Below are 26,486 nucleotides of genomic sequence, written 5' to 3'. Positions count from 1 at the left end.
AACTATAAGACACTGATGAAAGAAATTAAAGATGATACAAACAGATGGAGAGATATACCATGTTCTTGGATTGGAAGAATCAATATTGTGAAAATGACTCTACTACCCAAAGCAATCTACAGATTCAATGCAATCCTTATCAAATTACCAATGGCATTTTCTACGGAACTAGAACAAAAAAATCTTAAAATTTGTATGGAGACACAGAAGACCCCGAATAGCCAAAGCAGTCTTGAGGGAAAAAAACGGAGTTGGAGGAATCAGACTCCCTGACTTCAGACTATACTACAAAGCTACAATAATCAAGACAATATGGTACTGGCACAAAAACAGAACTATAGATCAATGGAACAGGATAGAAAGCCCAGAGGAAAACCCACGCACCTATGGTCAACTAACCTATGACAAAGGAGGCAAGGATATACAATGGAGAAAAGACAGTCTCTTCAATAAGTGGTGCTGGGAAAACTGGACAGCTACATGTAAAAGAATGAAATTAGAACACTCCCTAACACCATACACAAAAATAAACTCAAAATGGATTAGAGACCTAAATGTAAGACTGGGCACTATAGAACTCTTAGAGGAAAACATAGGAAGAACACTCTTTGACATAAATCACAGCGAGATATTTTTTGATCCATCTCCTACAGTAATGGAAATAAAAACAAAAATAAATGGGACCTAATGAAACTTAAAAGCTTTTGCACAGCAAAGGAAACTACAAAGAAGACGAAAAGACAGCCCTCAGAATGGGAGAAAATATTTGCAAACGAATCAACGGGCAAAGGATTAATCTCCAAAATATATAAACAGCTCATGCAGCTCAATATTAAAAAAACAAATAACCCAATCCAAAAATGGGCAGAAGACCTAAATAGACATTTCTCCAAAGAAGATATACAGATGGCCGAGAAGCACATGAAAAGCTGCTCAACATCACTAATTATTAGAGAAATGCAAATCAAAACTACAATGAGGTATCACCTCACACCAGTTAGAATGGGCATCATCAGAAAATCTACAAACAACAAATGCTGGAGAGGGTGTGGAGAAAAGGGAACCCTCTTGCACTGTTGGTGGGAATGTAAATTGAGACAGCCACTATGGAGAACAGTATGGAGGTTCCTTAAAAAACTAAAAATAGAAGTACCATATGACCCAGCAATCCCACTACTGGGCATATACCCAGAGAAAACCATAATTCAAAAAGACACATGCACCCCAATGTTCATTGCAGCACTATTTACAATAGCCAGGTCATGGAAGCAACCTAAATGCCCATCGACAGACGAATGGATAAAGAAGGTGTGGTACATATATACAATGGAATATTACTCAGCCATAAAAAGGAATGAAATTGGGTCATTTGTAGAGAGGTGGATGGATCTAGAGACTGTCATAAAGAGTGAAGTAAGACAGAAAGAGAAAAACAAATATCGTATATTAATGCGTATATGTGGAACCTAGAAAGTGGTACAGATGAACCAGTTTGCAGAGCAGAAATTGAGACACAGAAGTAGAGAAAAAACGTACGGACACCAAGGGGGGAAAGCGGCAGGGGTGGGGGGTGGTGGTGGGATGAATTGGGCGATTGGGATTGACATGTATACACTGATGTGTATAAAATGGATGACTAATAAGAACCTGCTGTATAAATAAATTATTTAAATTTTAAAAAACAGAGGTTATGAATTTTTTATTGTTGTGGCTGGATTATGGGAACAGGGATATTCATTGTCCTATTCTCCCTGTTTGTATATATTTTCCATTATAAAAAGTTAAATAAAGTTGAAAGCAACTTAAATCTTTATCAGTGGGGAATGAGATAAATTATGGTGTCTCCATTCAATTAAAAAAAAAAAAAATCCCAATACAAAGGAGTAGAATCCAAGGTGGAACTATTAAATTACTCTCTCACTGATACAGGAAGTGGGAATGACTCTTGTTAAAAAAATATACACACGAAGGAATTATGCTTTGAATTCTAGGAATCAAGTTTTGGTTCTCAGCTTGAATAGTAGGGACCTACACTTATGAAAAGTGATGGTCATAGACATGGTTATTCATGGTTTCTGGCTTTTTCCGTAGGTGGCGATGGTATGGATGTAACCAAGAAGAACAAACGAGATGGCACTGAAGTCACTGAAAGAAGTAAGAGCATGATATGTGTCATTATAAAAGTAAAAAAATTTTTGGAAAGAGTAAATAATTTATTCCTAATTCTACCACAACTACTGTATCTTTTTTTCTATTTCTTATGTTTTTGTTTTTAGTTTTTTTCTTAGCTTTTTCTTTTTGCTTTTTTTTCCCACTGTATCATTTTAAATGTTTTCCTAAATAGACTATTTCTTCCTATAAGAAGTCTTTTGTTGATTTTTTTAACACACTTGTAATCAAAATGTGTTCTGCTTTTTCTTCAAAGATGAAAACCACCATTTCTATGTTACCGTTTTTATGACCAGCATTTTTAATGGTTTCATAATATCCTGTTGAATGAATTTGCAACAGCTTATTTAACCGTGTTCTTTTTTAGGGATACAGGGCAACAGAAATCCAAAAGAATAATATCCCCATTATTGCAGGGACAAAGTTGGAATCACACTGGTGTCACAGTTGCAGTCTACACTGAAAACTGAAAACAGACACATTTCTTTTGTGAAACTGCCCAACTAATAAACTCAGAGACATTTAAAATATCCCCTGAGCAGCTCTAACTCTTTCATTTATCCTGTGACTTTCATATATTGCCAATAAAAAATTCTGGCTCCACAGACTTGGAACTTTAGCTTAAGAAAGAATTTATTTTTATGTGTGATAGAATCCCAAAGGTCCACACAATGAGAGGTTTAGTGAAAGCTCAAGGACTATTATTCAAATCAAGCTGCCATTTTAGTCTGAAAACCATTTCCTTTTATGCATGGAATGCTGCTTCCGCTCCATTCATAACCCCATGTTGCTGCTAAGACAACCAAACTAATAGGAACACGCAGGGTGAAGAAGGAAAGGGTGAGGGGTGGGTGCAGTAAGACCGGTGTGGGATGCAGCAGTTGCCAGCAGCACAAAGTCATGCCCCACCATCTTCCTCATCCTTTTCTCCTTTCACCAACCATTCGTGCATACACAACACGCGTATGAATATGCTTGGGCGTGTGCATGAGAAGGGTGCTTTTAGAAACCAGCGACCTTAGCTAGATAGGTGCTCCTTGATGTCCAACCCAGAGGGAGGTAGTGGTTGGTGATGGTCACAGTTAGAGCACAGAATTGGCCCAGTTATGGTTTCGGGAATCTACTCACCTCCCCATGCTGCTGTAGAGGAGAGAGTGATTCAGGAAGGCAAGAGGTCTTTCTTCTAATTGGTGTTTTTAAAAAACACCAGAAGCTTTTGTGACCTCTGTAGACTCACCATCACTTGGAGTCTTCTCAATTTCGGGAGGCAAAGGGACTGGTTCTTCAGGTCTGTCTTGGATGTTCATTTGTCCAAGCACCAAATGTGACTTACCGACCCCCTTCCTTCCTATACCTCCTCACACTCAGGGGTGGCCCTGAAGATTTTAGAATGAATTATGATGTCCTAGAGACACCCCCAAATTCATAAAGAGGTTCAAGGTAATTATTCGCATCACAGTGTTATCAGCCAGGATGACATGCTGGCCTCAGCTGGACTGGGTGACCATTTAGAAGGGACAGTGCAGAGAAAGAGAGTGACTTGAGGGCCTGACCCTCCTTCAAAGGCAAATCCAGGCCTGGACTAGATATAATTGTTATATGAGAGACATTAATGCAAGACAACTCATTGTTCAAATCAGTGGGTAACTACTTTTGGTACCAAAGGGATATAAACCTATTTTCCAGGTACATTAAGCCCTATTGTTATTGCACCTATTTGCTTTTACAGTGGGTCAGATCAAATACCTTACAGCACAAGTGTGTAAAAGTCTATATTGAACCTAATTTAATGTGCCGAACCTATGAATGATGTGAGACCTTGCCAAAGTACAGAGATTTCAGTACATTACTTAAGATCTCATCTTTTCTTTGTCTTTTTCTAGTTATCACGGAAATGATAACTACAAGACTTACGTCCTTACCACCAAGTAAGTGACCATCTTGAGAGCTTTCTTCTCAGTAAGGCCTGTGTGAAGGGCTCCACATGTAACCTTTTCCACGGGTACTCACTCTCCCGTTGAGCAAGTCCAAAATATCTGAAATCTTTGTTTTTAAACAGCTGTATTGAAATTACCTTATATCCCACAAAATCCACCAGTTCAAAGTGTATAATTCAATGGTTGTTAGTGTATGTACAGAGTCATGCAGCCCCTTTGCAACAATCTAATTTTAGAACATTTCCATCACTCAGAAAAAACCTCCACGGCCATTAGCAGTCACTCCCATTCCCATTCCCTTCTCCCCAGCCCCTGAAAACCACAAATCTACTTTCTGTCTCTATACGTTTGCCTGATCTAGACACTAAAATTTCAGAAATCTTATCCAGCCTGGACCTGGGGTGGGAGGAGGGAACCACAGCCAGGCTTCTGTGTGAATCCACTTTTTTCTCGGAAGGTTGTTAGGGTTAGTGGATTCTATAATGGAGATCTGAGCCCTCAAACTAGCCCTGTACCTCTCGGGAAGCCTGGCTCAGTGTGGGGAGTGGGGAGATCCTTCCATCCACACACGAGGTTGGAGCATGATGGGATGCCAGGAGAAACACCAGCAACCCAGAGCTCTCACTCATCCCTCCAACACTTCCAGTGGCTGCCATGTCCAGGGTACCGACCAGGCATTCCAAAAAAGCAAGCCCAACCCAGGCCTTGGCCTCAAGGCGTCTTCATCACTTGCTGACTTTTCAAATATTTAAATTTTCCTAATCAGCAACCTGCTATGCTCCACCCAGGGAACTTTCTTTGTAAATTGGGTAGAATATTTGCTCTTGACATTTTTATCAAAAACAAACAAACCGAGAGCATGGCAGCATGTATCGTGCAGTGCAGGTGGGAAAGGGGCCCCAAACCAAGAGCCTCGTGGGTGAGAAGCCAGGGAAGGCTTCCGAGGGGCAGGGAACGAGGAAACCCTCTGTCCTGACTCCACTTGTAAATTGTCACCTGCTCCTCCTTTCCGCAGAAGGGGGCACCAGCAACGGCTATGCTAAAACAGGCTCTCTTGGTGGAGGGAGCCGGCAGGAGAAACAGAGCCTGATGCATGGCAGCAGCGGCTACATAAACTCAAGTAAGTGCCTGCTGGTGTGAGGGCTGGGGGAAGGGCAGATGGACAGGGAGAGAGAGAGTCCTGCATGGAGGGAGACCATTACCACTGTTTGTCACCCGTTCCAAATACCCCAAAGAGCTGTGTAAAGGACACACATCCCCCCAAAGGTGAGACTTTTGAATTATCCACATTTGAAGCCTGCTTAAAATGAAATCAGTTATCATTCTGTCCCCCAGTATAAATAACAATAATTAATTAAGAAGGCTTCCTGGGGAGTTGACTCCTTTCCCACTGAATTACTCTCTTTAAGCCATCTCTTTTAGAAAAGGGTGTGCATGTCTGAGGGTTTACAATTTGAATTAACAACAACAAAAGAAACTTAATGATTGAGTTACTGTGCTAAGGAAATCTGCTGACGTATGAACCCATACTTTGTGCGTTTCCACTGGGCAAGCATCCAACACAGGCCCAGTTGTTCCCAAAGAAACATTCTTTCATGGTAGCTTTCAAACTGAAACAAAACAAAGCAGGGAAACACACACACACACACACACACACACACACACACACACACACACACACACACACACACACACACACACACACACACACACACACACACACACACACACACACACACACACACACACACACACACACACACACACACACACACACACACACACACACACACACACTACCTCTGAAGCCATTTTTAAAATCTTGGAATGACACTAAAGAAAAGACCCAAGACAGGCAAACAGCTGGGCTGACCAAGTGCAGCGCCTGCCCTTACCTCTCGAGGAATACTTCCACGTGGGGTTGTATTCTGGTCTACCCAGCAGTGCGCTACGATTGCAGGCCAGGTCCCCAAGAAACATCCCGCTTCTCCATTTCCGTGCACTTTGGCCACAGACATAAAGGACCTCCCTACCTTCCAGTAGCAATAATTCCATCTCCCATTTCTGAGCAGCCGCGGGAATGCTGAGGTGGATCCTTTCGACGTGCTCTCCTGAAGTCCTCTAGCCCCTCCATAGGGCCCTCCTTTATTAGGAGCAGTCTGCGTGCACTTAGTGTAACCGTATGTCAATCTGTGTAGTGCTCTGAGGGTCTGTGCTTTTTCCCCTCTTGTAGGTGGGAGCACACGAGGCAATGCCTCTACCTCCAGTTACAGGAGGGCCCCTGGTGAGTTGGCCTCCACTCTGCCCAACTCACCAGGCTCGACCTTTGAGAGAAAAACTCACGTCACCCGCCATGGAACATACGAAGGTACCGGTCCCACAGACTTTGAGAGAGAACTACTCTCTTCCCTCAGTAACTTCTCTCATCCTTTGAAGACTGAAGCCTCGGCCACCTGTCTTCACCTGGGCCTTCCCACCTTTCTTTCCACTCTTGTTTCAGTTCTTTTATGGACTCGGGTTAGCTGGGGATTTTGTTGATTTATCCACCCCTCATTTATTCATTTATCCATTTAGTCACTTTTTCAACTGGTATTTTATCAGTTATCTACCAGGCGTTTAATGCCGTGCAGAATGCCTTGATGGATGCTTAAATGAATCAGACCTGGATCTTGTCTTCAAAGGGCCTAGAATCTAATAGACAAGTTAAGATGACAGATAAAGAAAACTATAATGTAAAGTAGAAGGGGATTATCATTTCCAGATGGGTCTTCAGGGGAGATGCTATGTGGGAGGTGGCATGTGAGCTGGGCCTTCATGATGTGTAAGACTTTTACCCGATGGAGAGCTTTTACCCGAGCAGCAGCACAGCGAAGACAGGAGCCCAGGGCTCAGGTAGCAAGCAGCAGTGGTACTTGTGTGAAGAGAGAGGGAAAGACTCGGATTCGGTGCTAGGCCAAGATGTTTGGGCTTTATTCTGCACACAATGAGGAGCCACAGAGATTTCTGAGCAAAAGCGTCCATCATATCTGTGGTCCCGGACTGGAACTCTGGTTGCCATGCTCAGGACGAATAGGGCGGGAAGAGGCTGAACACGGTGACAAGTTAGGAGGCGATCAGTAATCCGGGGAGGGGAACTTTGCCCGGGACTGCGGTGGTAGCAATGGGAGCGGACAGGAGGACCTGGAGTGAAAGGTGTTGCAGAGCTGGAATTGACAGGTTTGTCAATTATTCAATTTTGGAGGGAAGGGAGAAAAAGGAGTCAGTGATTCTACTGAGATTTCAGACACAGGTGGTTGGGTTCATTGTGGTGCCAACGACTGAAGCAGGGAAGCCAGGTGGAGGCCTCCCAGTGGATGAGTTCAGTTATTTTGTCCTAAAGTAGAGCTGCTGGCACAGCTTTCTGGTGGGGGTACCAAGCAGGCAGTGGGACACATAGGACTTGAACTAAGGGAAGAAGTCAAGGCAAGACACCCGGTTTGGGGTTATTCACAAAGAGTTGTTAGTAGAGGTTGGAAAACTGAAGGAGTTGGCCAAGGAAAGAGTTTAAAAGCAGAAGGGAGCATAGAAAGATAAAGTTGGGGGAAGATGGAGAAAGAAGAGCCCGATCACAGAAAGGAGGAGGAGTCAATGGCGATGCCATTGAAGTCACAGAGAGAGAGAGAGAGAGAGAGAGAGGAAGCTCATGATCAAGAAGGAGAAGGCGAGAGGAAGACATCTGGGTCCTGCTCCTAAGGTTACTGGAGTTCCTGGTGATCTGCAGAAGCAGTTTTAGTGGGAAATAGACAAGCCAGGCGGCAAATGGGTCTAAGAGTGAATGGATATGGGTACCAATGATGGAGAAGCAAGATTAAGGATGGGTAACCCAGTAAATGATTTTGACCCACGGCTGCCAGGGGTAGGGAGAGCCCCAAATCTAGGCCAGGTGGATGGGGTCACCACAGTGCTTCCTGCTGCTCTGCCGGCACGTGGGCTTGTCTCTTCATTTAACAAAGCCCACATCTGGAACGAGCTGCATGGAGTCAGAGAACCCCTGGTGCTGACAGCACGTTCATTTGATCAGAGCCGGGTCGCTGGCGTCAGCACCGCATAGGGCAAATGCAGTCGAGGACGTGAAAACAAAAAGGAAACGAAAACTTCCTGCTCTCCTTTGCTCAAACCTTGCCCCACCAAAGTAGATCAGTGACCAGAAGGAAGTGCCACAAGCACATCCACGGGGCGAATCATGTTTAAATCTGGCGCTGAACATCCAGGCTGCAGAGGTTCAGAAAGGACCCACTCTCTCGGAAGCTGTTTGGGCTTAAGGGGCCATTTGTACTAAGTGTTTCATCCTCTCTCCAGGGAGCTCCAGCGGCAACTCTTCCCCTGAGTACCCGCGGAAGGAATTCGGTATGTCCTGTCCTTCTTTTCTGAAGAAATGGTCAAACATGCCTGGCGGGGATGGAGGGGGAACATCATGAGTTAACATGATGAGTTAAGTGGATTCTTCTAGAGGAGTTTGACCTCTGCTGACCTCTTTTCCCTGCTCTTTATCCTGAAGCATCTCAAGGGGACTGTCAGCCACACTAGTTTGCTGTCATAAGTCTTTGCTCGTGAAATGGCAAGTTATTCATACAAGGCTCAGGCTTGGACAGATAAGCCCTCAGGCCAGGCAACAGTCATAGGATTTTTCCTTCCACAGGACCCACAGAGACCTCCCTGCACAGGGGAAGCAGGGCTTAGAATGCGCAAATGTCAAAATCCCAGCACCTCCTCCAAAGCAGTCTCAAAGGGACGCATTTTTAACCAAGTGAAACCCTAGGCTGTATCTTCACATGACCTTAAATCTTTAGTCCACATTCTTGGGTTCTCACTGTGCATATGAATTTATGATATGATCGTTGATTTTACAGTGATTATAATTTCATTTATTCATTTGCATACAGTGGGAAAACGAAGGCAGCCTCTAACAAAAGACCTGGAAAGGGAAAGACCTGGCAGTCTTTTGATACGTTTGATCAGTGTGGTCAGCCAGTCCCAATGGATCATGCGCCAAACAATTTCCTTAGTTAACACTAAGTGTGAGCCAACTTCACATTCATTTGCCAACTTAACACCCTAAATGCACTGAGGCTTACAAAACTTTCTCTGCCCTTTGGCCATGTGGGCGTCGTTTATTAAGCACCCACCATACATTAAGGCTTCTATCTGGATATAAATGCACTATGAAAACAACCTCCTCCTCCCACCCAGATAGGTCTTCCTCCACGTCACAGATATTCAGCATGCCACCTCTTATATATGCCTAACATTACTTTCTTTTGTTTCTCAGCCTCTTCTTCAACCAGAGGACGGAGCCAAACGCGAGGTGAGCTCTGTTGCTGGATTCAGTTCAGTTCATTCAACCAGTATTTTCTGAGCTGCTAACGTGTGTCCAGCTGTGAGCCAGGAAATGTGAGGTGTAAAGAATGAATAAGCCATGGCTTCTGCCCTCAAGGAGCCTGCAGCATCTGGGCACCTTCCGCTGGCTCCAAGAGGGTGGGAAGGGTAGATTTTGACAGCGACCTAGCAAGTACATGGAGTGGTTTGCGTTGCTGTGGATTGTCTGAAGGTGCTGGCGTCACATCTGGTTTCGCACCTAGTCTCCTGGGTGACTTTAACAAGATGTGCTGTAATTGCCTTCATGCAGCAAAAAAATGAGCACAAGCCCTTCTTTTTCATTGTTCCAGGGGACAAAGGGCTCCATGAGAGTTTTGCACTCTCCACAACTGCCTGTAGATAAGGCCCTAGGAGGGAATGTGTCCTGGAGAAAGCTGCCCTTGATATATCCGGTGAGGGTGGCAAGGAACGTGTGAGGGCTGTATTGAAGGCAGAATTCTTCACAGGCCCTGGGAGTTCTCAATGACCAGTCTAAACTTCCCAGGGGCCTGGTTGTATCGGTAACTGGAAAGTTAGGCACATACCGACCACCTACAACTTTAGGCTGATAGTCCGATAGATGCCCATACTCCACCTGAAGCTAATAATGTTAAATCGCCCACTTTCTGCCCTAAAGAGTCCAGAATGGCTAAGGAAACACTACAGGCTTTAGAATTGTCTTGCTATTGCTTGAGAAACCCTGGAGGCAGGAGAGCGGCTTGGTTCTGGCAATGCGGAGTGGGCCCTGTGAAAGGGGCTGGTTATTGCCGATTGTGATGGAGTCTCGGGGCTCAGCCTGGCGTTTCTGCTCCAGGCGCCTGGGTGGGCAGGCTGGGGGGTGGGGAGAAGACACCTCTTTCTAAGCACTCTTTCTGGACACACCTAGCTTTTCTGTTCCCAGGACACAGATTGCAGAGCAGCCCAAAGATAATCTGCCGCTCAGAGCTCAGTGTCAGGCACTGTGAGCCAAGCTCCTTCATTCACAGCTTCTCCATCTCTCCCCTGTACAGAGAGCGAGATCCGAGTTCGACTGCAGAGTGCATCCCCGTCTACCCGATGTAAGTGCTCAGGTCTTGGGAAGGATCCAGGAATCCAGGGCTACTGCTGTGTGTGTGCGCACGTGCACGTGTGTGTGTGCAGTCACTCCATCATAAGTGACAGGTCTAAGGCCTTCTGTGACGGGGACTCCAGGCTGGGTGCAGGGGGTGAGGAGCTGAGTCAGTCATGGTCCCTGATGCTTCACAGTTCACAGCCTAACGGGAGACAGTAAACCTACCAACCGTGACAGCTCAGGGAGCTGAGGGAGTGGGGGCCAGAGGAGTCTTCCCGGGTTAGTCAGTCACTTGAAGGGAGACTGAAGGGTGGGTCAGGTAGACTCAGCAAGATGGAAGGGCAGAGACATGGAGGAAGGTTCGGTGCGACTGAAGGAAAAGGAGCAGGAGGGGATGCAGTGGGGCTGGTGAAGCTTAGAGAAGGCTCAGAAGTAGAGTGTGAGAGTTTGAACTTGATCTCGAATGTCAAGGATTTCCCAGTCTCTGTCTGTTGACTGTGTTGGACTCCTGTTGTTTGCCATTTTGAAATGAGCCCAAGTGGGCAAGAGCCAAGTACGAAGACTAGGAGGAGAAAGATCTGGGTCGAGTGGCTCAGCAATCAGAGACTGGGACTTGCCCAAAGAGCTCAGGGCCTGGGCTTGACTCCAGGCCTGACGCTGTCTCACCTGAGTCCTTCCAGGCTCGGGGTGCTGAGCACAAAGGATGGAGCTCTCGGGAGAGGGGCTGCCTGGGCAGTCCTCCAGCCATGTTGTCTGAAGATGTCCTGTGCGTTGCCCTGGCACAACGCCTCCCTCCTCTCTGTTTGCCACCTCAGGAGGCACGGGGTACTCACTCCACTGAATCACCTCGCTACAGATTATATCAGCCGGAGGGTCTTGAAATTAACCCACAGGAAAGCAGTGTAATATCTAAGAGTTATGGGCCACAAATTCCTTTTGACACGACAGAGCATACAAGGTCAGGGGCCCAACGCCTGAGGCATCCTGTACCTGGGATGAGACCGCTGTTGAAGCATTTATTTCAAGGGGTCTGGTGCTCCAGCTGTCCTGGGCGTAAATGTTCCAGGATGACAGTGTCTTCCAGCCACGGAATCTTCCCTGTGGTGTCTGATGAGGTCTAATTAGGAAATATGTACTGAGAACTTTGACCTCCTTGTAGAGGCACTGTATTTATGTGGCCACTAATATTACAAAATGCCAGGTTAATCAGTGCTATGAATTGACAAAAGGCAAAAATTATAAGGCTAACCAAAAATGTCCCGGCGGGTGAAGTGGATGCTTCGTCCTCCCTAGTATTCAGAGTGCCGCGAATGTTCCTCCCACTGCAGTTGGACTCAGGAAGGAATCCTGGGCCTGATGAAAAAGTGGAGGATTCCTTTACAGGGACGGAATTGGATGACGTCAAGCGTTTGCTCAAGGGAAGCCGATCAGCAAGCGTGAGCCCCACCCGGAATTCCTCTAACACACTCCCCATCCCCAAGAAAGGCACCGTGGAGACCAAAGTGGTGACAGCGAGCTCCCAGTCAGGTAAGCCCCACAGCCCCGAGCTGCTGTGGAAGGAAGGGAACAAGGTGGCAGATGTGTCCAGGCAGGCCTTTCAGGCTGTAGCAGAGACTTCACAAAACCCTGAGCATTGCTCTTCCTGCAGCGTGAAAATGTGGGCTGCACCCTTCTCACCCCGGTCTGGTCAACCATTCTATGTGCTGGCTGTAGTCTGGCTCTAGATCCTAGAGACTCTCTCCCAAGAGATTCTTGACATGTCCTGGGAATGTGGTGGCCAGATTCCCTGAATGAAGACTATCGGGGAAAGTTGTAGTGTTTTCTATCATTCACTCATTCATCCAATGAACATTTATTATGTGCCAAGCACCGGGCACTGAGGAAAGGAAATGAGCAAGATAGACACGGCCACTGCCCTCATGGATGTGAGGGCCTCTGGGGGAAGTCAAGCAGGATGAGTGTAGTTCAGCATTCATATATCACGTGCCTACCAAGGGCAAGGTCTCTGGGGGGAGATGAGGAAAGAAGCCAGTTCTGCTATGAGGTGAAGCTTTCCTCTCATTCACTACTGAAGAAAAACCGTCTTGAGATAGTGATCTTGTGTTTTGCAACGTAGAACCAAAACCTCAGGGTACTTTGTGACCTGAGTGGCTGACTCCCTCTCAGATAAGAAATAGGCAGAATTGACTTCAGACTTGAAGAAGCACCCATAGCCCCTCTTGGGGGCACAGTGCCCCTTGGGTCTGGTTGGCACAAGGGAATGTTTAAGGAGGGTTCAACCAGAGAAGGCTGCCACCCGTGCAGCGTGGCCTTGGGACCGAGGGCTTCCCTACCTGTGCTGCTGTCTGCCTGGAATTCTACTGTAAGGGAGTCACGGGTCCACGGCATCTTTGAAGGTGGAGTCAGCAACAGAGGGAGGGAGAGACTGTTGGTGGGAACAGTACAGCAGGAGGTGGTGAAGGGGGCTTAGCAGGAGAAATGGGTGGACCGCAGAGCAAAATTTACCTACCTCAGATTTCACCAAGAGCCAACAAGAATTTCTAACCCAAGAGATCAGGTTTTCACCAGCTCTGAGATTTCAAACAGAAGTGAGATGACCAACTGCCCCAGTTCACCCCAGACTGAGGGGGTTGCCAGGGCATGGGATCTTCAGGGCTAAAACCAGGAAAGTCCTGGCAAACCAAGCCCACTGGTTCCCCCCAGTACACAGGGGGTTTGTCTCTCATTGGGGTGTGATCGGGCATGTCTGTTTCCAGTGTCCGGCACCTATGACACAACCAACCTGGACGCCAACCTTCCCTCCCACATGTGGTCCTCCACACTGCCGGCAGGGTCCTCTATGGGCACCTATCACAACAACGTCACAGCCCAGAGCTCATCCCTCCTCAACACCAACGCCTATTCTGCAGGATCAGGTACGTGGCTCGCAGTGCACATGCCCTCCCAGTCCTAAACCCTCCACACCTTACGATGGAGCTGATTGACCCCTCCAGCATTTGCTATCCCCAAGGCTTCTTAGAGGGGCTTTCTGTGGCCAAGCATCCCAAGATTTTTCCACTGGAACTTCAATTCAATTCAACTTCTGTGGCATTTCCTCCAGTGGGTCCCCTATGGAAAGGACTACATGGTACAGTGTATCCAAAAAAAAAACTGTAATGGGAAAGAACATGAAAACAAATGTAAGGAACCTAGTTTCACTCCATGTGGATTAACTGTGTGACCTTAAGAGGTCATTTAACTTCTCTGGGCTTAAAGTGCCTTCTCTGTAAAATGGTCACTAACAAGAGGGGCTTGGCTGGAATTGATGTCCACTCAAACCCCACCAACCTGTGACCGCCCATTGGCTGTTATGACCCAAGGCACACCACAGACTACTGGTTGGTTCCGTGCTGCAAAGCAAGAGCCCAGGTTTTTCCTAAAAACAGAAATGTAACACAATGCAATGTTGGCATTTCTTCCGGTGCTTCTTTGCCCCTGTTCTGTGTGGACATCCTCTCACCAGCCTTCCTCTTCCCCCGCAGTCTTTGGAGTTCCAAATAACATGGCCTCCTGCTCCCCAACTCTGCAGACTGGAACCAGCACCAGCTCCTCAGGTCAGTGCTTGCCAGCTTGAAAAAAATAGGGATGCTCTTGCCTAGTGAGGAAAATGGAGTGGTCTGTAGGGAGGATGTTCTTCCTGACCAAGAGCTCGAGGAATTCCTCCACGCCCATGGCAACATGGAATCAGCAGCCAAGGAGCTGCGTCAGAAGGCACAGAGCCTGCCCTCCATAGGAGACACGGCTCAGTCCCCAAGAGGGAAAAGGCTAAGGGGGAGGGTGCCGGAGACCACACTTACGTGCTTATTCTGCTCTGGTCCCCTTACTTAATGGGAGAGGTGGAGAGATGGAAATAAAGGGGCCAAGTGAGGCAGAGCTCAGGACATTTTCAGGTGGAAAGCATTGTTAATTCAGAAAGAGCTTAACTTCACATCTTTTTATAAATATCGCAGTTCCTTGGGGGCTCAATAATGTTACTGCTTAACGTCCAAGGCAAACATATGATCATTTTAAGGAAGTATGTATTCACTCTACTTCCACATACATCGTAATAGCCTATATGTAAATAAGTTATCCGCCCACATCTTTTGTTAAAGCAATCTGCCTCCTCTCTGTGATATCATGACTAATGAATACGGTGATGTGGGCCTTCCTTATTTCCTTGGCTGGTATTCTTGGCTTCTGATTTTAACACCTCCAATTGACTAGAGTCCCACAAGCCCAGAAGACACCAGGTTCATGCTTTGTTCCTCCTGCCTTTGCTATTCAATCAATACTTTGCAAAGTCCTGACTGAGGAGGGCAGGCTGATGTTGGATCCATGATCTTGTGCCCCAAACTCTAGACAGGATGGAATAAGAGAAGCTGTTACCTGGGGAGGAATGAGCTTCTGCACGTTGTTAAAAACAAATAACCAGCCTTTGAAATCATAATGGGGACGAGGGGAGTTTTGTGTGTTTGAGCCAAGAAAAGAAAGGAGGAAAACTAGGGTCCTGCTTAGTCAGTGCTTCTTAGCCTCCATCGTTTCTGTATCCACAGTTCCCACACTGTGCACCAAGGCACCCAAGGGTCCTGCAGGGAAGGGAACCCCTGGGATATTTTAAAATTTTGAGGCATACAACAACAGACCCTATGCAAACTACCGCTATTAAGTTTTGTGGCCCTAACTACTCAATAAATGGAGCTTAGTAACTTTTGCCTGGGGTAGGGAGGTGGGGTATTAAAAAATTGCCGTGTCAGTGAGAGTGTGGGAACTGAGAATGTCTGGGATCTCTGTCATATGCAAAGGCATTACTTGTGAAAGTGGTTTGGGGGGCTCCTGGGGCTGGCTGCCTTAACCTGGGGGGCCTCATCTATGTACCTGCACTCACCTGTCCTCAATTCCTCTCACAGTGTTTGGCATGCAGAACAATCTGGCCCCCAGTTCACCCGCCCTGTCCCATGGCATGGCCACCACCTCCACAGGTCCGTAACTGGGGTTTGGAGCCTAGGGACTGGGAAATAACGCCTCTTTGCAGCTATAACTCACAATAGCCCTTTTCAACAACGGAATTAGAGGGGCCAAAATGTCCCTAAAAATCAATTGACCTTTCCCACCAAAGAAACAACCCTCCACACCTCGACCCAGAGATGCCAACCTCAATCATGTGCTGGCTCAGACATGAGTGGGAGCCTGTGCTGGGGGTGTCTCCTATATATCCCCATGTCTCACTGCTGTCCTTGACAGCCCACTGTCACTGCAAATCAATCATCTGGCTGACTTTATAGTGCACCTGGGTGGGGGGGTGGTGGACAGAAAAGGTGCGAGCCTCAGCCTTTGCACTCAACTTGCTTACTGTTAAGTTGGAGTAGAAAGTCTAATACACATGAAACATCTGGGGGATCCTGTTAGCATGAATCAAGCTGCGCAGAGCAGGTGTTAGCTGAAGGAATTCAGAAGGGAAGGAGATGTGGGAGGGTCTGGGAGGACTTCACGGGGGAGGTGGACTTTGGAATGGTCCTCCAAGGATGGGGATTATATCACAGAAGTTTTCACCTAAACTCACTGCTGCTCCCAAGGCGAGAGAGAGTTGATTCCGTTATTCATTATTATTCTGTTCATTATTATCAGGTTGGCCAAAAGTTCGTCTGGGATGCTACCGAATACCCGAACGAACTTTTTGGCCAACCCAATATCTTCCTCTCACCTGGGGAGGATGCCTGTCTGCCAGGGTGGGTCAGGCTGCTTCCACCCAGCGTGGAGCTGCCCTTCTATGCTGGCTCTGCTCATTCATAGGTTCCTCTCTTGCAGCGTATGGTGTGAAGAAAAACATGCCCCAGAGCCCTGCCGTTGTGAGCACTGGGGTGTCCACCTCCACGGGTGAGTGCTGTCCCCAGCTGCTGGGGGCAGGCTGGCACACAGGAAGAGTTGTTCCTGAGTGACACATGGCAGGAGGGGACATAACCCATTGGTGGTCTGAGGTCTGCAAATGGGACTCACCCCAAGGGCCTCTTGGTTGTTTCCAGGAGTGGGCAGGTGGGTATGCCCCTTACCTTACCTTGGCCTTCCTGTCCCAGGGGGCCAGGAAGCTCCACACCTGCCCAGGGTCAGGCACTCACACCCCAGCCCCCACCCTTGTTGGAAGCCCCTGGCCTGGTTACTGGTTACCCATCACAAGGGCCAGGGCGCCCCCCAGAAGCTGCTGCACCCTCCCTAGTTCCCGTGGAATCTATCAACTTAGGCTGCCACGAGTCATGTGTCCATCTCTTCCGTTGCTCTGATCCTGGTGCGTTTCCCTCCATTCAACAATTCATTCATTCAAAAACTGTTTACTGAGCACCTGCTTTGTGTGAGACTGTGTTCTGAGTTCCCGGATTACACACATAGAAAAGGAGGCTAGATTCCTGCCCTCACCAGGCTGACAGTTCCAGTGGAGGACGCAGATAACAAGCAAGTGGAAAAAGTATACAAGATAATTACAGGAAATGACACATAACTGAAGGGCCGACATAATGAGGTGGTAGAGACAGGCGTGTATGTACGCTGGACGGAGTGGTCAGGAAAAGTGCCCCCAGGCTGCAAACACTTGAGACCTGCAGTTAGAAATGAACTCACCCAGTTAATTAAAGAAAGGCCTGCCTGACACAGCAACTTTTTGACCATTCACTGAAGACCCTGTAATGTTCAGGTGGGGGGCAGCCCCTCAGGCCAGCCCCCAGCACTTCTGACATTGACCCGACCTCCTGATGGCCAGGCCCAGCTAGGCAGGGGAGGGTGTCTCTGGTCCCCAAGACGCTTCTTAGTAACCACGGCGAGCAAGAGCAGGAGACCCTCCGACACACCCACTAACCCTTTCTTTTCCTCCACCCTCCTTCTCTTCCTCTTCTCCTTCTTCTGGTCATTTCTTCCCTCTTCCTCTCCCTCCACATTTACCGTCCCCCTCACCCACTTCTTTCCTCTCCAGCCAGCACCACAAGTGTCCAGAACGATGACCTCTTGCACAAGGACTGTAAATTCCTGATCCTGGAGAAAGACAACACACCTGCCAAGAAGGAGATGGAGCTGCTGATCATGACCAAGGACAGCGGGAAGGTCTTCACCGCCTCCCCCGCCAGTGTCACTGCAAGTACGTGGGAGCCCACGAGACTTGGGTTTTGGAAGAAAGACAAACAGCGTAGACAAATGTCCTAGCAAGATGGTTTGAGACATTTGGATGATGAAACCACAGTCATCCCATTCAAATGGAAAATGTCTGCCAAATAGGGTGTCCCAGGGTCTGCCTTGAATGCAGACAAGTCAGGGAAGTTCCAGCAAAGAGCTCCCAGAGGGTCTTTGGGCAATAATAAGTCTCCTAACCACAGGCCCAGACTGGGGGGATTAACCCCGGGAAAGCAGGCCCTCTTCCTACCAGGCTAACTTCTACCTCCACAAGCGGGAAAGGATGTGGGGTGGCGGGAGCAGGGAGAGAATATCCGGGATCATCATGGGTTGTGTGCACAGCTTCTTTTTCAGAGGACACCCTAAAAAAGGAAAAGCAAGCTGCATACACCACTGACACCTACCTAATGTCAGAAGCTAATGGTAAGAGCAAATCTGATTGCTGTCCATGTTGACTTCGGCCAGTCCATCTGCCATTGATTTGTCTCCCAAGACCTCAGTACTCTGAGTGTGGTCCTGGACCAGCAGCATCTGTGAGACCTGGGAGCGCGTTAGAAATGCAGAGTCCTGGGCCCTAGCCCAGACCTGCTGTGTTGGAGGCTGCATTTTAACAAGCTCCCCTGTTGATTCACGTGTGCTGATTATAGAAGCAAAGTCTTCTCATGGTACATCTAAAGTCCACAGTGGTATTGTTTTGTCACCTTACTTGTCCTCCATAATTTTCAGAACTAATAGAAAAAGGCTTTTCAAAGCACTTGCTGGCTTTATTTTTTTTCTTCCCAAATACCTGGATTCTGTCTTGGATAACCACATTTCTTCACTGCTCTGGTTCCTATGAATCTCTCCAAATCACTGATTTTAAGGAGGTCAGTAAAGGAAGAGAAAAGTTAAGTCACAGAACATCTTTTTAAAAATGCAAATGACATCAGTTACAATCCTCTCAAGGTCAGAAGCCAGGTCTTCTAAGTTAGCAGTTCCTTACATTTTAGGGGTGGAGGTGGGGTTTGGAGCCAAAAGATCCTTTTCAGAATCTGGTGAAAGCTATAAACAGTTTTCCCAGAAAATTCCACACATGCCCACAAACTCAATGGTCAAATAGCCTCCAGGACTCATGATCAGCCCTCCTCCAAGCCCATCTTTGCCTTTCTGTTCCCTCCACCCCAGGTTAGGAACCTGTGTGCAGTCTTGTAACCAGGAAATCAAGAGTCATTTCTCACAGGCACATTTATTATTTGAATGCCATGGTCATTCCTAACACGGTCCTCCAAAAAATGTCTCGGGCTTTAGAGGTTGAAGGTCACAAGAAGGTTATGACGCTGTGCTTTTTCCCACTGTGACTTGTTTGCCAAGCCATGTCTTCAACAAGGTGATTATTGCAAATATGAGATCTGTGAGGACTTAGGTAATGGATGTTCCTGCACCTGCCTGTGGCTGTTCCACAAGGTCCCTGGGGGCACATCTACGTCAAGCCCTGTCCCAAGTCCACGCACAGGCTGGACTGGACTGTGGGCTCCTGCAGTTGAAAGGCTCAGTCAAAACATGTGTTCTCGGTGTTTGTATTTCAGGAGACGTGAAGACCGTGTCCGCAAAGGGCAAGGCCGCCTCTGCAGGTGAGTAAGACCTGGGTCCTGCAGTGACTGGAGCGGAAAGGGCTGGTTATGGTGAATGGAATAGATAACGGCCCCCTAGCCTGGAGCCAGGGCATGCATGAGCCACCCAACTCTACAGATCTTCCCCAAAAGCCTTCAATGGGAGCGGGGTGGAGGGCGGGAGAGGGGCTGGCTGGGGGCTGGAGCAGGGCTGCAGAAGGAGCTTAGCTCAGGAGATGTGCTCATGGGCCACACTGCCCCTGCTGGGTGCCCATGGTCTGCCCTTAGCTGCAGAGTCTGCCAACATGGCAGGAGCAGCACAGCAGGGCTACTGTTGTGTCTTACAAACCACTCCCCTCCCCCCCCCCGCCCACACGGGCTGCAAGGTGACCCTAAGACCACACACTTCTGCAGTCCTTTACACTTTCCTCACTTGCTCCCATAATCTTGTGAGAGAAGCCGATCAAGGGGTATCAGCCCATTTTAGATACTAAAAACTAAAAACACTGTCACTGAAAATAAAAAATAAATTAATAAAAATAAAAAGCTTCCTGACCACCCCTTACGAGCTGAGTGTAGTTCTAGGCACTGTGGGGACTACAAAGAAAGAGCTGCATGAACTGAGACATGAAGATGGGAATTATTCAGCTTTGGGCATAATAAAATGCAGGAGGTTGTAGCAGATCCACATTCATAACCAAGAATTTTAAGCCTGGTCGTATCTGCTACATCCTCTGCTAATTACTCTACATGCCTTATCTCATTTCATTCAACATCCATCTCATGAAGAAAGGTCAGCTTTGAACTCTATTTTATAAAAAGTGAAACAGAGAGGTTAAGTGACTTTCTCTGGGTCACACAGCTCAAGGCCAGGATCGTCAGACCTCCGCTCTTCGCCAGCCACAGCCCTGTGTTTTTTCCAGGAGCCACACAGGAACCTGAAAGCCCCACTCACATTCACTCAGGCCCACAGGAAGGCACCAAAAGTTTGAGAATTTGGAGGGAAGAGGGCAAGAGCTGCCTGCATTCACCTTACCCTTGCCCTCTCTTCCACAGACTTCTACGGCTACAACCGCCACCGTGGGGGCGGCAGTAGCAGCGGCAGGGGCACTGGCAGCGGGGTCTCCCGTGGAGGCGGCAAGGGCTCGTGGGGGGTGGCGCCAGCCTGGTGCCCCTGCGGCTCCTGCTGCAGCTGGTGGAAGTGGCTGCTGGGGCTGCTCCTCACCTGGTTGCTGCTCCTCGGGCTGCTCTTTGGCCTCATCGCTCTGGGTATGTGGTGACGGCAGCCCCGCTGCCTCTTCCGAAGGGCAAGAATCGGCGAGTGTCCCGAGTGTCAGGGGCCAAGGGTCCCGAGATCATGGGTGCAGACCCCATGTTACTGCAGATGAGAAAACTGGGCCTCCAGGAGGCATCTGGCCAAGGTCCCAGGGCTGCTCCGTGGCTGAGCTGGGACTCTAAGGCAGCTCCTCGGTCCTGGCCCCAGGCCCCAACCCCGTGGCATCCTGCTCTAAGCATCTGGCTGCCCTTAATAATCAGGCCAGACCTTTCATAGCCTCTTTACTTTCCACGTTCTGTTGGCTCTCACACCAGCTCCCTGGGAGAGAGAGGGCCAGCTCTGTGACCGTCTCAGATGATGGCCAGGCGTCTTCAAGGCTCGGTTCCGAATTTGAGTAGCTCATCCTGCTGGTAGCCACGACAGACTGTCTCCCCCAAAATATTCCAGCAAAATGTCCCCATGGCATGAAGAAGCTGCCACGGACTCCAGAGCCCCCTTTTCAGGCTCCCCTGGAAGCTTGGAAGGCACTGGCTCGGGGGCCCCTGTGCTGACACTGCCTGCATGTGTCCATTTCAGCCGAGGAGGTGAGGAACCTGAAAGCACGTGTGGACGAGCTGGAGAAGGTCAGGAGCAGCGTGCTGCTTTACAACGAGAAGATGGAGAGGAGCAGCCAGGACTCTGTGCCGGGTGTTGCATCGAGGCTGGGGGAAGGTGTCGGGAAATCTGGGCTTGATGGCTACAGTCAAGAAGACCTCTGGCAATTCATGAGGGGCAAGCTGATGGCAGAACAGGAAAACGGTGAGCACATCGCAAGGCAAAGGGCCAGTGGCTCCCAGTCCCGGCTCCTGTGTGTGGAGTGGTACCCATTTAGGGCACTCTCAAGCTCCCCTCATTCAGCCCTCTTGACAGCCCTGGGAGGAGGGGAGGACCCGTATTGCTATCCTGTTTTACAGCTAGTAAAACTCAGACCTGGGGAGAATTGCCCATGATCAAGATCACACAACCTGCATACTTTAGAATCAGATTGCTAGTCCTAGCCTCTGTTTCTTCCTACTGTACCACGGTGATCCCCTTCAAATGTGTGTGCGCGTGTGTGTATGTGTGTGTGACACAGAAGATGTGCAGCTAACTCAGGCTTTGCTGTCTCTTGTAGGAAATCTCCGAGGAAGCCCTGGCCCTAAAGGTATCACAGTGGATGGAGCCCTTTCCCTGCTCTCATTTCCTGCACTTGGAGCTGGGTTTTCTGGGAGGACTGGAAAACTTCTCTTTTTTCCAAATTGAAGGATGAGCAGTGGAAAGATCTAACAGAATCTGTTGGGAGGGTTGAGAATTGGTTCTATAGTCAGAATATCTTAGAACGAGAAGGGAACTAAGGCATCATCTAAGAGAGGCCGAGTGAAGTGCCCAAGAGACGCAGACGGAGACCGCGAGGAAGCTACCCCACACGCCAGCTCACCTTGGAATGCCATTTACATGCTGTCAACGGGCCTTAAGATACTAGGAGAGAATGGCCCTTGGGTTCTCACCCCAGCTCACAGTTTTCATGTCTTTCTGATTTTAGGTGACATGGGAAGTCAAGGCCCTAAAGGTAAACAAAACCTGGAAAACTTTACCTTCAATATTAGTGAGGGTTGACAGTTTGAAGCAATCAGCAAGTGTCAGAAAATGCACCTCCCACTCCCCTGGCCATCTCCCCTTGTGGTCGGACCGTGAATTGCAGAGCAGCCTTCACACCCTCGGGCTTTTGGGACCCGGGGGCTTGATGACGGAGCAAGGCCACATCTCTGGGGCAGCACTGTCGCTGGCCCCTTCTCAGGGATTCCCACGCCAGGGACCCTGAGGAGGCCTGCGCCCAGGGCCTGCATCTCCCCCAGCTGCAAAGGGCAGCCTGAGGGCCTGCTACTGCACAACCCCCCGGGGAGATTTCGAGAAATACAGATTCCTGGGCCCTGCCAGGAATCAGATGCTCTGGGGACGGACCCCCTCCCCCCAGGTTAATTTTGATGAACCAGGTCAGGAATCACCGATCCAGGTGAGCAGCCTGCTCTCAGGGGTTTTAGCCCAGGGAGGCTGGGAATAAAAGCCACCAGTCAGGAATGGAGCTCCTGGGTGGGGGGGGAGTTCAGTAGGAGCACCACCACTTGCCTTCAGGGGAAGAGGGGCGTCTGGCAGGGAGACAGGACATAGTCAAAGGAAAAGGCGCCCCTCAGTGTTGGTTAGCTGGGGGACAGTCACCTGCTAACTTGGGTGGCACAGTGTCGCTGTAGGAAACTGATATATGTCCTCAGAAAAGTGGTCTGACAATCACTGGGACAGGCCTAGGGGTGGGAGGAAGAGCTTTCCAATCCCAGTGACCACAGAAGTGCCCCTCGATCTAGCTGAGTGGGATTCTCAAGATTCGGGGTATGTGGGAATTGCTGGAAGATTCTGGGCCCTACTGCCAGGGCCTCTGATGAGCAGGTGTGAGTGGGGCCGTGAGCCTGTGGCCTGGATCAGCCCGGGTGGTTCTGAGGCCAGGGGTGCACAGACCATTCTGAGAATCACTATTGGGGATGACAGGGTCGCCCCTCTCTCCTTCCCAGGAGATCCCGGTGCAGGAATTGGGGTTCCTCCACTTGGTGGCCCTCAACTTCAGGATTCCCTGCCCCGACACGTACACCCTGGGTCACCGCCTCAGCCCCCCTTCCTCAAGGCTCTAGCTTGCAGGTCCCACACCCCTCCTGACCGTAATATAGGATGCCCAGTCAAATGTGAATTACATATAAACACTAAATCTCTTGTCACTGTAACTAAAAGTTTATTCAATGTTTATCTGCAATTCAAACTTAACTGAGAGTACCATATTTTTACTTGCTAAATTTGGCGATCCTACCTGAATTCCACTGGTGGCTCCTTTAGGTGATGGGCCTGAGTTCTCTGGCTGACTTTTTTCTCTCTGTTCCCACAGGAGATCGAGGGTTCCCTGGGACTCCAGGTGCGTAGCCTCTGATGATTCTGCTGGGGTCGCAGGCTGCCCGGTCCTTGCTCCTGGGGTTTGGGGGGAAGGCAGGGCTGAACTATTCTTGTGTGTCCACAGGTATCCCTGGGCCCTTGGGCCACCAAGGTCCAGAGGGACCAAAGGGACAAAAAGGCAGCGTGGGTAAGAACCGCTTTTCTGTTCACTTATTCCCTCATTCATTCATTCATTCATTCATTCAGTAAATGTTCGTTAAGTGCCTGCTGTGTGCCAGACCCTGTTTTAGGTGCTGGGGAGATGTGGTGAACAAAACAAAACCCCTGCCTACTTTTGGGTGGAGATAAACAACAGACATGATAAATAAGTGAAGTACATAGAGGGAGGAAGTGGCTCGTGAAATGGGAACACAGAGCCCAGTGGAGCCTTGGGAGGGCTGAGGGGTAATTGAAAATAGGGCCGGCAGGGAAGGCCTTGCTGAGAAGGTGCCATTTGAGCAAAGATGTGAAGGCGGGAGGGAGCCAGGCCTGAGGAGATGTGGGGGAACCTTCTAGGCAGAGGGGGCAGCTACACGCCCCGGGGCAAGCGTGTGCCCACGGGTCCAGGAGCTTGCGGAGGAGCAGGAGGAATGGGGGCGGGTGCTGGAGCCCACTAAGAGGCAGAGAGTCGAGAGGGAGGGGCCCTGGAGGCCTTGTGAGGGTTCAGCTTTTACTCCCAGTGAGTAGAGAAGCCACTTGCAGGTTGGGGCAGAAATGGGACATGATGCACTTGCATTTTCAAACTCTCTGGCTTCTGCTTTGAGTCTGGGCTACAGGGGAGAGAGAGAGGTAGGCAGTTGGGTGTGGACACTCCAGGCAGGTGTCCCGCCGGCGAGGTGCTGCCTGTGGCGTCCTTCGCGGCCCTGAGATGGACATTCCTGTCTTTAGGAGAGCCTGGCATGGAGGGACCCATGGGCCAGAGAGGGCGAGAAGGCCCCATGGGACCTCGCGGTGAACCAGGGCCTCCTGGGTTTGGAGAGAAAGGAGACAGAGGTAAGAGGTGATTCCTTCACCAGGAGGGTTAGCTGCGTCCACACTTCCTTCTTACATCGTTCTCCCTCCCTCTGTCTTTTACTAGCATTAGCTGAGCACCTGCCTTGAGCCAGCGGCTGTGCTGGGCCCTGCGGAGACTGTGGTCTAATGAGGGGGCGTGGGCTGGGCTGTGCGTTCAAGCCTGGGGCTAAGACCCCTGCAGTCTGTGTCCACAGAACGTGGCCACAGGGAGAAATGATCTTCCCGAGAGGGGGTGGGGACGAGTCAGGGCTGAGGTGGAGAGCTCAGGGCAGGGCCTGACGGAAGGCAGAGTGGGGTGCCTGCCCTGAAGCCTCTCTTGGCTGGAAGGAGGCAGGGAAAGTTTCAGACACAAGCCCAGCCCTGGAGGGAGCTGGGAAGATGTTGCATTAGATACTTAACCATGAGCCTGCTTTCATCAGGGGAAATGAAGCACAGACACCAGAAATCCTCTCAGGGCCAAAAGATGGTGAGCAAGAAGCTTTATTTTTAGCTTCACTCTCTCTTAAAAATATTGCTCAACCAGGCAACAAATATTTATTGAGCACCTACTGAGTGCCAGACTTCATGGAATATAAAGACTCTGGAGGTAGAAACTGAACTGTTTTGCTGATTCTTGGCCTCATGGAGGCCCCAGTGGATCAGAGACCACCGGCAGGGTGGGAAGTGTTCCCTCCACCCTGCAAATGACACCACCGGGCTGGGTGGGCAACCAAACTGGGGGTACCCTCTCAAAGTGCTTATTTCTCCCCAGGGGATGCTGGTCAACCAGGCATTCAAGGCCCACCTGGTGTCCCAGGTTCTGTGGGTCCCAAAGGTAAGTCAGGTACCCAGACGGTACCCAAGTTTGCCACATCCAGGATGGATCTCAGAGGTCCAGACGCTGGGATCCCAGATGGTCCTAACCCACGGTCCCAGGCCTGTGCGGGGTCGACGGGCCCACAGAGGGTCCCCCCCACAAAGAAGTCCCTGGGTATCAGGATTGGGGCTGTATTTTTGGCTCTGTGGTGGATTTGGGAGTCACGTTTCCATCTCTCTTTGATGGCCCTGTTATGTGGCCCCTAAGTGGGGGGATGGATCTGGAAATCAGAAGTCAGACAATTTCTTTGCTGGCTAGGGCCCAGATGCAAACATTTGAGAGCAATATGTCTGGACAAGCCAGGCGAATGGGGCCTTCTCACAGTGCGATGCCCATCTGGTCCACTCTCCTCCCTGCCCCTGCCCCTACCCCAGCTCCAATGTTTGACTGGGAAGGAGCAAAGGGTCACTTGATCCCAGCAGCTACAGCTTCCTCCCTAAGGAGGACTTTGCACTGGGATCACTCCTGAACCCACTGGCTCTGGGGTCCTGGTGCGCACACGCAGCCCTCACCTGGGGGTGCGTGCCCCACCCCTTCCACCTGCCACTCACCATGGGGTCAGTGTCCCTGGCCTGTACCCGACCCATCTGATCATCGTTGTCGTGTTGTCCTCCTCAGGTTCTAGCGGTTTTCCTGGCCCACAGGGTCCCCCAGGTCAGTAGCCTTCTTCTCATAAATAGACGCTATTTCTGGGGCAAAGAGAGGGATGTTAAATGGAGAAACAAACATTTTTAAAGCAAAAGAAGCAATTATAAAGAGAGCCTCTAAGAGACACAAAACTCACATCTGCACGTGTGTCCCCTGCGGCTGAGGCTGGTACCGATGGGTCCCATGAGATCTGTTCTGACCTGACTTGGGGCACGAGGCCCTCCAGCAGCTTCAGCAGCAGGCAGCTCCCAGCCTGCCTTGATCTGAGCAAAGCGCCCGCCTCACCTGATCCCCTGTGGGCCAGAGCTTGTCCTGCTGTCCTGGGAGTCTTGAGCTGCAGCCCACTCTGTGATGCAGGCCAGCGTCTCTGCCAGGGTCCCGTGAGGGG

The 26,486-nt window shown here is 49.5% G+C and overlaps 1 protein-coding gene across 1 annotated transcript in view; it reads left to right on the top strand.

Annotated features, from left to right (window-relative positions):
* The first annotated feature begins 2,099 nt into the window (after positions 1–2,099).
* The window catches only part of COL17A1 (collagen type XVII alpha 1 chain), a 43,619-nt gene continuing 19,232 nt past the window's right edge, over positions 2,100–26,486 (top strand). The window contains exons 1-24 of the mRNA XM_068549039.1: positions 2,100–2,154; positions 4,053–4,097; positions 5,122–5,226; positions 6,340–6,474; positions 8,445–8,492; positions 9,415–9,450; positions 10,511–10,558; positions 11,935–12,078; positions 13,308–13,466; positions 14,073–14,144; positions 15,480–15,551; positions 16,378–16,446; positions 17,531–17,692; positions 18,067–18,147; positions 19,290–19,334; positions 20,370–20,582; positions 21,166–21,387; positions 21,743–21,772; positions 22,151–22,177; positions 23,537–23,563; positions 23,666–23,728; positions 24,469–24,573; positions 25,346–25,408; positions 26,069–26,104. Of these exons, the coding sequence (XP_068405140.1) occupies positions 2,103–2,154; positions 4,053–4,097; positions 5,122–5,226; positions 6,340–6,474; positions 8,445–8,492; positions 9,415–9,450; positions 10,511–10,558; positions 11,935–12,078; positions 13,308–13,466; positions 14,073–14,144; positions 15,480–15,551; positions 16,378–16,446; positions 17,531–17,692; positions 18,067–18,147; positions 19,290–19,334; positions 20,370–20,582; positions 21,166–21,387; positions 21,743–21,772; positions 22,151–22,177; positions 23,537–23,563; positions 23,666–23,728; positions 24,469–24,573; positions 25,346–25,408; positions 26,069–26,104 (2,059 nt within the window). The 5' untranslated portion in view covers positions 2,100–2,102. The remainder of the gene's footprint in view (positions 2,155–4,052; positions 4,098–5,121; positions 5,227–6,339; positions 6,475–8,444; positions 8,493–9,414; positions 9,451–10,510; positions 10,559–11,934; positions 12,079–13,307; positions 13,467–14,072; positions 14,145–15,479; positions 15,552–16,377; positions 16,447–17,530; positions 17,693–18,066; positions 18,148–19,289; positions 19,335–20,369; positions 20,583–21,165; positions 21,388–21,742; positions 21,773–22,150; positions 22,178–23,536; positions 23,564–23,665; positions 23,729–24,468; positions 24,574–25,345; positions 25,409–26,068; positions 26,105–26,486) is intronic.

This window comes from Eschrichtius robustus, chromosome 7 (assembly GCF_028021215.1).
Source record: "Eschrichtius robustus isolate mEscRob2 chromosome 7, mEscRob2.pri, whole genome shotgun sequence".
NCBI lineage: Eukaryota > Metazoa > Chordata > Mammalia > Artiodactyla > Eschrichtiidae > Eschrichtius > Eschrichtius robustus.
Note: the sequence above shows the minus strand (reverse complement) of the source record. Positions and strands in the feature narration are given on the sequence as shown.